Here is a 14,486-nt window from a genome sequence, read left to right on the forward strand (position 1 = left end):
GTCCTTCTTCCCTCCTGCCCCAGGCCCCGAGCTGAGGACGGAGAGCCCGGAGGACAAATCCCCCCGGCAGAGCCTGGTGGGAGAGGCCGTTTTGAAGGGCTCCACGGCGCAGGAAGGCAGCGGGGAGGGAAAGCCACGAAGGTACCCCAGGAGGAGGGTCTCCAAAGCCAGCCCAGGGTGCTCTGAGGAGGAAAGACCCACCCTGTGCCGGGAAGGGACGAGAGCTTGAGCCAGAGCCCTGACCTGGATGTCCATGAGCAGCCTCACACCAGGAAAAAGCCCTTCAAGTGCTTGGACTGTTGGAAGAGCTTCAGCCAGAGCTCCCACCTGATCTGCCACCAGCACACCCACAGCGGGGAATGGCCCTACATGTGTGGGGAATGTGGGAAGAGCTTCAGCAAGAGCTCCCACCTGATCTGCCACCAGGGCATCCACACTGGGGAACGGCCCTACAAGTGCTTGGAATGCAAGAAGAGGTTTCAGACCAGCGGGAATCTCCTCCTGCATGAGCGGACACACACGGGGGAGAGGCCCTTCCTCTGCACCCACTGCGGGAAGGGCTTCATCCAGAACTCCCACCTCGTCAGGCACTGGCACATCCACAGCAGGGAGAGGCCCTACAAGTGTGACGAGTGTGGGAAGAGCTTCAGCCAGAGCTCTGCCTTGACCTCACACCAACAGACCCACCGGTAAGGGAAGCCCTAAAGGTGCCTCGACTGTGGGAAGAGCTTTGTCTGCTGCTCCAACTCCATCACCCACTGGAGGAGTGATGTCTTCCCACATTGGGAAGACACCTGGCTGGTGGTCTCCACATCCTCCTGGTTCCCCACAGGCACCTGGGTGAACACAGTGGGAGAAACATCCATGGGGTCACAAACTGACCTGGGAAATTCAGTGGGAAGAGCTGATTCGTTGAATTTAAAACAAAGAAATTCAACAAAGACGTCTAAAGCCCCACCATTTTACTGGGATTTGAGGGCATTTGGAGATTCAGGGGAATATTTGTGAGGATTTGGAGTTTCTGGTGGGATTTGGGGGAGATTACCCCAAAAATGGGGGTTCCCAGGCTGGGCAAACAGGGCCACATTGTCGTAGTTGTGCCAGCAGTTCATGTCCCCTGATCCTGTCTGTTCTCCAGGAACTCCCCTTGCCTGTTCCAGGGCCGGGCCTGGGTCTCCCCACACGGGGTGTCCCCCCCAGGTGCCCAAATCTTTGCTGAAGTGCCTGAGCTGCTCCCAGTTGGAGATGTACCCGGGCAGGAACCTCTCCCGGTCGGGGCCGTTCACTCGGCTTTTCCCAGGACCTGGAACAGCCCTGGGTGTGCAGGGACACAGGTCAGGGGGTGCCCCCCCAGCAGCCCTCAGCCCCCCCAGCAGGTTGGGAGCTCAGGGGGCCACCCCGGACCCCCCTTTCCCACCCCCCTCTGCCCCACAGCTGCTGCAGCACCAGTTACTGGGTGGGGGAGTCCCCCCATCAGCCCCCCAGGGATGGACAGGGGGCTTGGGCACCTGTGGGCAATCGTCACCAGAGCAAGCACACAAAGGGTTACAGAAGCAGTGGACATTCCCAGGGCGGATCTGACCCCTCCCAGAGCCCCAGGGAACCGCTCCAGGGCTCAAGTGATGGGGGACAGGGGAGACCCATGTGGGAACCCCCTGCCCTCTGTCCCCCTGCCCACTGTCCAACACCCCTTTTCTCCCCTCTCCCACCCCTTTCCCATCATCCCCACCGTCCCCAGCTCCCCCCCAGCTCGGTTTGGGGGTGTTTCTTCCCCCTGCCCTGCTCGGTTTCACAGTCTCAGCCCCTTCCTCGGTCACTTTGGAGGTCCCAGCCCCCCTTTTCTCCCGTTCTCCCCCCTTTTCCCATTGTCCCCTGAAAGGCAGCTGTTAAATATTGGGTGCTGAAAAAGCTGCTACATCGTGTCTATTCCAAATTAAGCCTGTATTTCTTAGGATGGACTGGCATCCAAATGGCAGCAAGAATAGTCTTCTAATTCTCTTCTGCTTAATCCTCTGTGCAGCCGCCGATTTTCCCTCAAACCAGGCGGGAAAACAGGAAGAGCCCTGGTGTGGTCGGGGAGCAGCGCTGACCCCAAAGGGCTGCCTTTCCCCTGCCGATCCTCCTGCTCTGCCCTCCCCCGGGGCTGGCTCTGCCTGGCGCTGGCCGGACGTGCCGGGGCTCCTCACTGAGCAAAGCCCTTGCCAAAGTTCAGGGGCAAGTGCAGAGCCCGGCTGGCCTGGGAGGAAGCGACAGCAGCGCGGGCCGAGCGGGCGGGATGGGGTCCGAGCAGCGGCGGGAAGTTGCAAACTTGGCAGCCAAGAAGTTGAACTAAAGTGAAGCAGCTCCAAAAGCCCGTGGTCTTGGCGTGGGGGCGGGAGGAAGGGGAGCTCCGTGACTGCGGCCGGGGCTGGTTGGGAGCGGAGCGGCCGGGGCTGCCCCCGGGGCTCGCGGGGGCCGAAGGGGAACGGACAAACGGACCAACGGCCCCTGCGCTTCGGCAGCAGCAGCGGCAGCAGCAGCGGCTGTAGCGACGCGCTCTCGCTCTGACTCTTGTTCGTGCTCTCCTTGCTCGAGCTCTTCGTCCTCCTCTCCCTCTCCCGGTGTCCCGCTGTCCCGGTGTCCCTGTGCCGGTCTCCCTGTCCCAGTGTCCCTGTCCCAGTGTCCCACTCCCGCGGTCCCTGTGCCATTGCCGGTGTCCCCCTCCCCTTGCCGGCCCGGGCCATGGCCCCGGCCGTTCCCCTGTGCCGGGCGGGGCCGCCCCGTCCCCGGCCCTGGGCGGCCCGGCGCGGTCTCGCCCTCGCCCGGCTCCCGGCGCGCCGGCTGTGGCGCTGCTGGGCGCTCCTGTGGGGCTGGCTGTGGGACGGGCTCGGCCTCGCCGCCCCTTGGCTCCGCCTGGCTCGAGCCCGGCGCCTGCCGGGGCCGGCGGGGGCCGCGGGCGCCGCGGCCGCTGCCGCCTCCTCGGCGGCTTCCCCGGCCAGAGCTCCGCCGCTCGCCAGCCCGGCCGCCGGCAGCGAGCCGCCGCTGCCCGCTGCGGCTGGGGAAGCCCGGCCCGGGCCGCTTGAGGGGCGCTCGGGGGCCGTGCCGGGCCCCGGCCCCAACGCTGACGGCCACGTCTCGCCCGCACCGAAGGCCAAGGAGCCGCTGCACGAGCGCTACCGGCTGCATTCGCTGCTGGGCAGCGGCGGCTTCGGCCGCGTCTACGCGGGGACCTGCCTGGCGGACGGAGCCCCGGTGAGTGCAGGAGGAGGAGGAGGAGGAGGAGGAGGAGGAGGGCGGGACGGGCGGCGAGCTCAACCCGCCCTTCCCCTTGGCTTGCAGGTGGCCATCAAAGCCGTGTCCCGGGATGGCATCCGGCGCTGGGGCGAGCTGGTGAGCGAGCGGGGCCAGCGGCAGAAAGCGGGGCGGGACGGGCGGGGACGAGCCGAGGCCCGGCAGGGTGGAAGCCGCCGGGACACCTGGAGGGAGAGTGGGCGTGGGCTCGGTGGGGGACGGGGAGCATCCAGGGCTGGCCGAGGGGGAGCAGGCAGACAGGCACGGCATCAGCCCCACTGACGACCCCGTGGTCCCCCCGCAGCCTGACGGCACCCGGGCCCCCCTGGAGATCGTGCTGCTGGACAAGGTGTCCAATGGCTTCCCTGGGGTCATCCAGCTGCTGGAGTGGTTCGAGCTCCCCAACGGGTTCCTGTTGGTCATGGAGCATCCGGAGCCGTCTCAGGACCTCTCTCGCTTACTGAGGGCGTGGGGGTTCCTGCCGGAGGAGATGGCGTGGGGGCTGTTCCGCCAGGTGCTGCAGGCCGTGCGGCACTGCACCAGCTGCGGCGTCCTGCACCGGGACATCAAGCCCCAGAACATCCTCCTCCACCTGGCCACCGGCGAGGCCAAGCTCCTCGACTTTGGATGTGGCACCTTCCTTAAGGACACGGTCTACACCCAGTTTGCAGGTGAGCCCACAGCCGGGGGATGCTCCTGGTGCCGGGCATCGCATGGCCATGCCCGGGTGTGGCACCGGAGATTGCCCCTTTGGCCGAGGGGGAACAGGATTAGTTCTTCAGCCAAGTTGCTTTTGGATGGGGCTGGGGGGTTACTGTGAGACAGGCCCCGGCCTTGCCGACAGCCTGTGCCACCCACCCCGTCCCGGGCTGGGTCTGGGGCAGGGGGGAGCCAGCCTGACCAAAACCCCTGCAAGGGTAGCAGAGAAGGGGGTCAGAACTGTGCACCAGCTGGCTTGGTGTGCAGGCCAGGAAGGGCTTGGGCTGCTCTGCTCCCCTTGTTTGCCTTGGCTTATGATGAATTGTTGAGGCAGTGCAGTGGGGCGGGGAGAAGGCACGGCTTTTCCCCACCACTGGGTGGGTTTTCCCCTTGCATGTAATGGTTGGGCCTTGCCAGGGCTTCCGCTGCCCTCTTGGACACCAGCGGCTTCTTCTCCAACCCAGAGTTTGTAACCAAGAGTCAGGGGCCGGCGAGAAGGCAGTGGGTCACAGCGTGTGCCACTGGGGCAGGCCCCACATTGCCAGGGATGCTGGGGTGAGGCTCTGGGAGCAGGCAGCATCCACCTGATGAACTGCGTCTGTATTCCGTAGGAACACTGTCATACAGCCCGCCAGAGTGGATCTACCTCAAGCGCTACCACGGCGAGGAGGCGACCATCTGGTCCCTGGGCATCCTGCTCTACCAGATGGTCTGCGGGAAGCACCCTTTCCGCAAAGGCACCAACACCATCTGGGACCAGCTCCCGTTCCCAGCACGGGTCTCTCCAGGTGGATACCAATCTCTGTGGCACGGGGGGAATAACGGTGTTGGGAGAGGGCAGCGGGCTCACGAGGACGCTGCTCTTGAAGCTGTTTGTGTCCCATGGGTGGCTGGAGGAGGTGGCCTGTGTCCTGCCATCCTGCTCTCCTCCAAAAGGGAGAATCGATGGAGAAGTTTGGGCACAGCTCTGAGCACAGCCAGCACAGCCTGGGCACGTGGACAGTGGGACAGAGGGGACAGGATCCTTCTCCAACTGACCGGCCATTTTCCCCCCAGGCTGCCAGCACCTTGTCAGGTGGTGTTTGTCCATCCGCCCCTCGGACAGGCCAGCATTGGAAGACCTGTTGTGCCATCCTTGGGTGCAGGGCATTCCCCTGCCCTAGAAGACGGGAGAGATCCACGTGCTCCCTTTGATCCAGGGGCCTGGCAGGTAACACCTCCACACATCTCTTGGCAATAAGAAGCAAAGCAAACCAGACTTTTTTGTCAGCCTGTAGCACTGGGGGGGGGTCATCCCACGGGAACACGCCCCTCTTTGTGCTGGAGCTGGGCTGCAGACCCGGTCTCCCAAGTGCTGGTGGCCACCATCCAACCTGGTTTTGCTCGTCCCGCTTCACAGACAGCTGGGCCCTCGGCAGAACGCTGACAGCCTGGTCTGGCCCCCAGGGAAGGAGAAGGGGCCTCTGCAGAAGCTGTGCCGGGTGGGCCTGCTGCTGGAGACATCGAGGACAACGTCAGGGATGACAAGCTCTCAGTTGACCTGGACGCCGGCGAGCTGAAGAGGATGGACTTTGATTCTGGCCCCTTCCTCCAAGCCGTGCTCCACACGCCGTTTGCAGATGAGTCCACACCCAGGGGGTGCTCCCGGACACGGGCATTGCTCAGCCTGGCTGGGCACCGAAGGTTCCCCCTTTGCTGATGGGGAACCTGAGGAATTCTTCAGCCGGCTGCCAAGCTGCTTCTTGGCAGGAGGGCGGGCGGGTGCTCTGGGCTGGGTGTGAAATGGGAGCCCGGCTCTGCCCCCAGCCTCTGCCACTGCCCCTTTGCTGGGCGGGGCTGGGGCAGGGGCAGCCAGCCTGCCAAAAACAAACCCCCGTGGGGGGAGCAAAGGCGGGGCTGCAGAACACCAGCTGCTTTGGGCTGCAGGCCAGGAAAGGCTTGGGCTGCCTTGGCTTAGGAGCCTTTCTTTGGGCCAGTGCAGCAGGGCAGGGAGAAGGCCTGGGTTTTCCTCAGCTGGAGGAGGTGGGGTTTTCCTTTGGCCTGCAGGGGTTGGGCCTTCCTCAGAACCCTGACAGAAGGTTAACATTTTACCTTTTTTTCTTGTTTCCACTTTTGGTTTGTAATCTCTGTTCATGAATTTGTTGTTTGTTTTCCAGGGAAGAGTTGGAGCTGGTGCCCAGTCCGGGTTGGGAAGGGCTGGGACCATCCCTGGAGAGGATCTGACGTCCCCTCTGAGAAGGCTGAGGACATCCTTTGGGACACGCTCTTCTTGCGGCAGCAGATCTTGTGAGGTAGATGCTCATCTTGCCCATCTTGTCAGCAGGAGTGGGATAATGGCTTTGGGGAGATGGCAGCAGGCACATGAACATCCCGCTCTTGCAGCTGCTGAGGAGGTTGATCTCCTGGGCTTGGCTGGAGGAGGTGGCACCTGTGTTGAGTAATTGCTGAAATCCAACCGATCTGGGATGACCCCAAATGACAGTTTAGTTTTCAGCTTGCTCGAGCTGTATCTCAGCTGTTCTCTGAACAGTTCTCTCCCCCACCTGCCTAGTACTTCCCAACTGCTCCCTCCTGTCCCTGCAATGAGTTCCCAGCTCCTCATGGTCTCCATCAAACCACTGAGAGAAGAAATAGAAACTCTACTCACAGTGCCCCGGAGTGCCCAAATGAGGAACAATGTAATCCTGGAGAGGTCCTAGAGAATTAGATAAGGGATGTCCCAAACAAGCAGGATGGAAACTAAGCTCTGTGTCCCCAGATAAAAGAAAGAACAAACTTTATTTTTGGGGGTGAAACACAATGGTGCTGTGCTGCTCAAGAACTGAGGTCAGGATGACAGGGAAGGCCCGGAAGGCCCAGAAAAGGACTTCCAATAGGGGTGTGGCTATGTAAAGCAAAGTACTGAATCTGTATTAGGTAAGCCAGACTATTGAATGCACATGTAAACAGTGTGTGTACTAAAAAGCCCTGTCTGTCCTTTGGCACGGTGGATTAGAGGAGCTCTCCTCTGAACGCCCAGCATGCTGAATAAAGAAGAATGCTCTTTTTAACATCTCCAAATTGGGGTGAAGAAGTTTGTTTCTGCTGCTTTTCAGTATCATTTTTGGCCCCCAGACAGGACACCTCTGCCTGATCTCCCGCGGATCCGAGGGATCTCTGGATCTTCACGCCAGCACCAGGACTTTGCTGCAGAAGAGCACAGATCCCCAGCCCAGTCTGGGACACAGGTAAGATCCCACTGGATAACAAGGCATTCTTTTTGGGAATCCTGCCCATGTCAAACGTATGGATCTTTCAGTGCACTGGGGGTTCTTTGGTATTTTGGGAATCCTGCTCATCTGAGACCTGTGGATCTTCCAGCCCTTTGGGTGGGTTCTTTGGTATTCTGGAATTTGGTCTCTGGCTTTGTTTTATCGATCACTATTGTTCTGTACTTGTATTTGTTTCTGTGTTGTAACATTTTGGGTCTACTGTTTAGAGCTGGGAAGTGGGCAATCTGAAGGGGGAATTTGGAAGAAGTCCCCCCTTGGTTGCATTTTGCAATATTGGATGAAGATTGGCGGCCCCCCCGGAGGAACAGCTCCCAGGGAGAATTTAATGGAGTGTTGGAATCAACGGGTGGCTGTTCTGGAACACTGAATTAGAATCCATTGTTGCAGTTGATGCTGTTTGAGAAGGGGAACAGAAGTGGAGGGAGGTTATGTCTGGTGATGTGTTTTTCACTTTGCAGAACCTGTGAAATGGCAGAAAGATTGTGGTGTGAATGCAGCGCCCTCAGAGCCCTTGGTGTGAGCCTGGAAAGGAAAATCAAGCTGAGGGACAAGATCAGCCTAATTTGGGGACATTGTTGGAGGTTGGAGTTGCAGTTCTGGAAGAAATCCCTGAGGAAATGGTGCCCCCGGGGAGAGGAAGAGGACGAGAGCATGGGCAGCCTGCTTCAAACATCCCCCCAGGAGACTTGGGATCAGTCCCTGTGCATCCTGTAAGAGAGATGGACACTGGAAATGGGATTGTCCGCAACTGAAACTTCAGAACCCTCCGAACCCTCTCGTGGCATCACTGAAGACGACTGAGGGGGCACCAGAGGATTCTTCCCCATCAGAACATCTGGTTCCAGCCAAGCTAAGCACAATTGTTTGTGGCTGTGGGAACTTGTTCCTCTGTGTTAAATGCAGGGAAATGAAACTCAAGGGACAATTCTAGAACAATTGTCTGGTGTGCCAGGGAATTGGGAAACTGGGCCATTTTTAATGCTGTGGCTTTGAAATTGGGGAAACAGTGGTTGGCTCCCCAGTTTTTGTATTTCCCCAATTCCCCAAAGCCTCTGCTTGGGAGAGATCTCTTGGCAAAATGCAATGCCACAATCCAATTGAAAAATGGTCCAACATAGGTTATTACTGCAGAGCCTAATTCTGTGGAAGTTTCTAGTTTTGCATGAGAGTCTCCCAAAGCAGAAGTAATCCATCTGCCACCATCACTTGGGGATGCAGTGGTTCCAACAGGATGGGCTGGAGAGGTGCCTCCATGATCCAAGAGAGCAGAACCCGTGAGAATTCCAGTGAAACCTGGAGTGGGGTTGGTGGGGCCAAAGCAATGTCCTTTGCAAATAGAAAGTTGTAAGGGATTCTCACCCTTTGTAGAACAATTGATGAAATTTTGCTTGTGAAAAGAAAGTGAATCTAAATGGAATGCTCCAGTTTTGCCAGTCAAGCAGGCAAATGGAAGGCTATGCCAGTTAGTCCAAGACCTCAGAGCTATAAAGAATAAAGTAAGTGTAAGGACACTTTGCTAACTCCCCTAAATGAGAGTTTAATATGTTTCACAGGATTAGGTTTGAAAGCTGCCTTTTTGTGTCTCCCTTTGAGTTGGGAAAGTCAAGAGCTTTTTGCTTTCCAATGGGAAAATGCAAAGCCGGGGAGGAAAACCCATCTGACTTTGGTGGTCCTCTTGCAGGGGTTTAAAAATAGCCCCCCAATATTTGGAACTCAATTGGCAAAGGGACTGGAGGAATGGAGAAGTCCAAACCCACCCTCTTGGAGCCTTATTGCAGTGTGGGGATGATCTTTTGATAGCCACTGATGCTGAGCAGCAACGTTGGGGTCAGACTGTGGCCCTGTGGAATTTCCTTGGGCTGAGTGGATATGGGGTGTCCCAAACACAAAGTGCAAGTAGTCCAGAGCCCAGGAGCCTCCGTGGGCTTTGAAATTCTCCAAGGACAAGGGAGGCTGGGCCAGGAAGGAAAGAAGCAACCTGTCAACTGCCCCAGCCCCAGCCAAGGAAGCCCAGAGCGGGATTGCTTCCAGACTAGAGGAGAAGTGTATTGGGGCAGAGCTGACTTAGGAGACAGCCCCTTGGAAAGTCCTGGTTGGGAATTGTTTCCCAGGGGGGGCAGCTTTGTCCAGCGTGGAAAACAATTCTCTGGATGCACAGAACTCCCCACCACCAGGTCAGAGATCCTGACAGAGATCCTTCTCCCAGTAGAAGAAAATGAGTCTAGTGCTAAGGATTGTCAACTCCTTGAAACCTCAGGAGCAAACTTTGCTCCAGGAGGCTGGGCAGTTACCCCAAGTGGGCAAATAATAGTCCCTGAGCCAATCTCCTGTGACCTGGTGGATGGGGAACATGAGGGTATTCCTTGGAGTGAAGCAAATTATTGAAACATTTGCCCAAGTGGGTTCTAGGTCCAAAACTGACCCCAGTTGTACAAGCAGTGAGTCAGCAGTGTGGTGTGTGGAAGAGAAATAATCCAAACCCTGCCAGTGGAGTGGGAACAGGTGATGGAAAATGCAGAAATGCTGCAGGTGAATGTTGGCAGATGGATGTGACTGAATTGCCCAGACAAGGGGGGTGTAAAGATCTCCTGGTCTTGGGGGATACCTTCTCTGGGTGGCCAGAGGCTGTTCCTTGTTGCACTAAGCAGGTTGGGAAAGAGACTGCAATCCTGTTCAGTGCAATCCTCCCTGTATTTGGGATGCCTTTGGGAATGTCATCAGACAGAAGTTCCCACTTGACTGCAGAAACAAAATGCTTCACTCTTGTTTTGCTCTTCTGACAACAGTTCAAACACTGTTGACGTGGGAGGAAAATTTACATGTTTTTTTAGTGCCAAAGGTGATCCAAGTGTTGCCCACAAGTGTCTGTATTAAGTAAGCAAGACTCTGTAATGAATCTGGAAACTGTGTGTAATGTAAAGCCCTGTGTGGCTGTCACTGAAGTGCTGAGGCTGAACAACAGCCCCTGAGCCAAAGCTGAGCTCTAGATGAACCTTCCAACCTAATGGGCTGTGTCTCCATGTATCTGCTCCTGAGCTAAAACTGGGTCTATTTGTTGGTACAAATGTGGTGGGATGGGACTCCACCTGTGTATCTGCTCCTGAACCAAACAGGTGTGCTTCTTAGGAAGATCTGTTAGTCTGGGCTCATCAGTGAATCCTGTTTGTATCTGTTCCTTAACAAAAGATGTCTGATTGTGAGCAAAATCTGATCTTTATCTTTCTGTATCTGGAGAGTGGTCGAGGCCATGGCAGTCGATGTCTGGCCTTGTTTGGCAGTGGCTGGTGCAGGGGGAGCCTTGGTTTGGGAGAAGTAGAACATTGCTCCCAAGATTCTGCTCTGGCCAAATAAGGAACAATAGAATCTTAGAGACGTCCTGGAGAATTGGATCAGGGCTGGAACTCAAGCAAACAGGATGTGAGCTGAGCTCTGGGGACCCAGAGAAGATCAAACCAAACGTGATGGTCTCTGTGGGGAAAACCAGTGATGCTGAGAACCGAGGTCAAGAAGCAGACACCTGAGCTTTGGGGGGCACCAGATGCCAAAAAACCCACCAGAGACCCCCAGAGAAGACCCCAAATGACCAAATAGGGTCTTGCAATAGGGGTGTGACTGTGTAAAGCACAGTAATGGACATGTGTTCAGTAAGGGGGAATATCCAATGCCTCTGGAATCAGTGTGTGTAATCCCAAGCCCTGCCTGTGTCCCTGAGCAGGCTGGATTAGAAGAACTCTCCTGCAGGCGTCCAGCACGCTGCCCTAAAGAATGCCTGCTTCTTAACACCTCCCAGCTGGGGTTAAGGAGTTGTTTCTGCTGCTTTGGGGCACCATTTCTGGCCCCCGATGGGACCCTCTGCCTGATCTCCCGTGGATCCGAGGGATCTCTGGATCTTCACGCCGACCCCAGGACTCTCCTGGAGAAGACCACAGATCCCCGGACTGGTCTGGGATGGGGGAAGATCCCATTGGATAATAAGGCATTCTTTTGGGGAATCCTGTCCCTCTAAGACGTGTGGATCTTCCAGCTCTTTGGGTGGGTTATTTGGTGTTCCCCCATTTGGTCTCTGGCTTTGTTTTCTCCACTGATCCTTGTTTTGTGTTTGTATTTGTTTCTGCACTGTAACATTTGCACAAGTGGGTTCTTGGTCCAAAACTGACCCCAGTTGTACAAGCAGTGAGTCAGCAGTGTGGTGTGTGGAAGAGAAATAATCCAAACCCTGCCACTGGAGTGGGAACAGGTGATGGAAAATGCAGAAATGCTGCAGGTGAATGTTGGCAGATGGATGTGACTGAATTGCCCAGACAAGGGGGGTGTAAAGATCTCCTAGTCTTGGGGGATACCTTCTCTGGGTGGCCAGAGGCTTTTCCTTGTCACACCAACTGGGCTGGGGAAGTGAGTGGAATATTGTTGAATCCAAGAATCCCTGGATTCGAGGTACATTTGGGAATGTCATCAGACAGAGGTGCCCACTTGATTGTAGAAGTGGTCCAACAAGTCAAGTCAGGGATGCATTATTGCAGAATTCCAAAGGCCAGAGCCCCTTGGGTAATTGAGAGGTTGTCTGAGAAGAAACCAAATGCTCAAGTCTGCTTTGGCTCTCCTGACAATAGTTAATTGGGTCTTGACTTGGGAGCAAAATTTACATCTCCTTTTAGTCTCAAAGTGACCCAAGTGTTGCCCCCAAGGGATTGCTGGGTGTGCACTCCTTTACCTGAAAAGACAAGGAAGCCATTCACCATTTCTGCCTTCCCTATTCTGGCAGAAATGATTCCTGGTCACTGGGTGGACACTTGTGTTCCCCAAAAAGTAGACCCAGCAGTGAGTGTGCAAGTACCCCCCCCCCCCTCTGACAATCCTGCCTGTGTCCAAAGCTGTAACCCCCACTAAAGGAACAGGACAAGTGGATTGTGTTAATGAGAGTGGCCCGTTTGTGGGAAAACACCCCCAATGTCCTCAAACCCTTCCTGCTGGGGAAATGACTGATCCTTGGCCGGTCCCCAAAGGAACGGGGTGGGACTGGTGTGTGGAAATAACACCTGTGAAGGGTTGCCCCAAAACTGGAAGGGCATTTGTATTTCAGCTTGCATCAGGATTCAGTGCTGTAGCTGTTCTAATGCCTTGAGCTGTAAAATGAAATAAAGCTCCTAAGACACTCTATCCCTTCAGGAGCTTAGTCTGAAAAAAGGGGGGATTTGATGTGGGATATAGAAGACTGCTCCCAACATTTCTCTATGGCCAAGGAAGGAGAACTGTAATCTTGGAGAGGTCCTGGAGAATTGGATCAGGGATGTAACTAAGCAAAGAGGATGGAAGCTGAGCTCTGTGGGCCCAGAGAAGATCAAACCCAAACGTTCCAGTCTTTGTGGTGAAAGGTAATGACACTGTGTCTGCTCAGAACCGAGGTCAAGAAGTGGACACCTCAACTTTGGGGGGCACCAGATACCAAAAAACCCACCAGAGAGCCCCGAAGGAGACCCCAAAGGACCAACTAAGGACTTGCAATAGGGGGGGTGACTGTGTAAAGCAAAGTAACATCTATGTCTTAAGTAAGGGAGAATCTCTAATGAATCTGGAAACTGTGTGTGTAATGTAAAGCCCTGTGTGGCTGTCGCTGAAGTGCTGAGGCTGAACAACAGGCCCTGAGCCAAAGCTGAGCTCTAGATGAACCTTCCAACCTAACAGTCTGTTTATCCCTGTACTTGCTCCTTAGCTAAAACTGTGTATGTTTGTTGGTCAAAGATGTAGTGTGGAAAGACTCCCCGTGTATCTGCCCCTGAACAAAATAAATGTGCTTATTAGTGAGATCTGTGAGTCTCAGCTCATTAGTGAATGATATTTGTATGTGTTGATTAATCAAATCTTATGTCTGATTGTGAGCAAAATGTGATATTTATCTTCCTGTCTTTAGAGAGTGATCAAGGCCCTGGCAGTGGATGTGTGGCCTTGTTTGGCAGCAGATGGGGCAGGAAGAGCCGTGGTTTGTTAGGACTTGCTTTGTCTGAATGAGCCCCGGGGGGCTTTTGGTGCTGAGTCCTTGAACCTCAGGTACTGAGGGGAGATTGCACAAACCTGTCCATAAGTGAAAGTCAGAAGGAAAACCCAAAGTACCTCAAAGCATTAATGGGTCCCACTGAGGGCCATTCCCAATACAGGCTCCTCATGGACTGGTTGGAGGAGAGGATTGGAGGCCATGATTGCACAAAGCTCTCAAAGGCTCAGTTTCCAAAGGAAATCCCAAAGCTCCTTAAAAACCCTGGAGGACCTACTGACAAAGCCTCTCAAGGGACTAATTAAAGCAGAGAATTGGAGACCATGATTGATCAAACCTCTCCTAGACTCAGAGTCAAAAGGAAGGGCAAAGTCCCTTCAAGCATTAACGAGCCCCATTGAGGGCCCTTCCTGACCAAGCCTCTTCAGGGACTCATTAGAGCAGAGAACTGGAGGTCAGGATTGCACAAACTTCTGCGAGATTCCAAAGCAAAACCCAAAGGCCTTGGAAAACCCTGCAGTCCCTTGAAGCCTTCAGGAGCCCCCCAAGGGCCATTCCTGACAAAGCCTCCCCAGGGACTCTCCAGCAGATCCTTGGGGGCCGTGAGTGCAGGGAGGCAAAGGCTCTGTGCAGGCAGCTGAGATGTTGAGCACAGCCTGGCTTGGTTGGAGGCAGCAGAAAGGCCCAGCCCTGACCCCCAGCCCGGGGAAGGCAGATCCTGTCCCTCCCGCCTGGCTCAGGGCTCTGCCGGGGGCACTGCCTTGGGGGGTGACGCTGAGGGAAGGACAAGGGGGTGCCAGTGCCCAGCCTGCCCGGGCCCTTTGCTGTGCCCTGCCAGCAGCAGCCTCCCCGTGCTGTGCCCAGGCTGCTCCTTTCAGCTGCGGGCACAGACAGGGCCCAGCTGTGCCTGCTGCTGTCCCATCCTGCGCTCAGCACCAGGGACGGGGCAGCCCAAAGAGAAGCCCCGTTGCTGGAGTGAGCCCAGGCCCTCAGGCACAGGGGATCTCCCAGGGCCTGTGCCAGCCAGGGGCCTTGTGCTGGGCTGTCACAGGTCAGGGCAGGGGCAGCTGGAGAGCCCCTGGCCCAGCCCTGAGTCACGGGCTGAGCCATCAGCTCCTGCAGAGAGAAGGGACCTCACAGGCCCTTCCCCAGACACCTTCCTGCTCTTGACCTGTCCCTTCCAGAGACAGAAGTGACCTCACAGCCCCTTCACAGCCACCAGCATCCTTCTGGATAGTGAGTTGCTGAAATACAAC

General features: G+C 56.1%; 1 protein-coding gene across 2 annotated transcripts; it reads left to right on the forward strand.

Moving 5' to 3' along the window:
- The first annotated feature begins 2,551 nt into the window (after positions 1-2,551).
- LOC113999467 (serine/threonine-protein kinase pim-1-like) lies at positions 2,552-10,390 on the forward strand. Of its 2 annotated transcripts, none has more exons than XM_027742923.2 (8): positions 2,552-3,231; positions 3,319-3,369; positions 3,575-3,941; positions 4,581-4,757; positions 5,026-5,179; positions 5,369-6,260; positions 7,084-7,196; positions 7,700-10,390. In XM_027742923.2, exons 1-5 carry the CDS (start codon positions 2,722-2,724, stop codon positions 5,130-5,132), a joined length of 1,212 nt encoding a protein of 403 aa, XP_027598724.1. In that variant the 5' UTR covers positions 2,552-2,721; the 3' UTR covers positions 5,133-5,179; positions 5,369-6,260; positions 7,084-7,196; positions 7,700-10,390. The 2 variants fall into 2 exon arrangements, with proteins under 2 accessions (XP_027598724.1, XP_027598725.1); XM_027742924.2 differs by having other exon boundaries at positions 2,645-3,231; positions 5,026-5,175.
- Positions 10,391-14,486: the final 4,096 nt, after the last annotated feature.

Source organism: Pipra filicauda, unplaced genomic scaffold, assembly GCF_003945595.2.
Source record: "Pipra filicauda isolate LSUMZ 115617 unplaced genomic scaffold, ASM394559v2 scaffold923_size50791_pilon, whole genome shotgun sequence".
In the NCBI taxonomy this organism is placed as follows: domain Eukaryota; kingdom Metazoa; phylum Chordata; class Aves; order Passeriformes; family Pipridae; genus Pipra; species Pipra filicauda.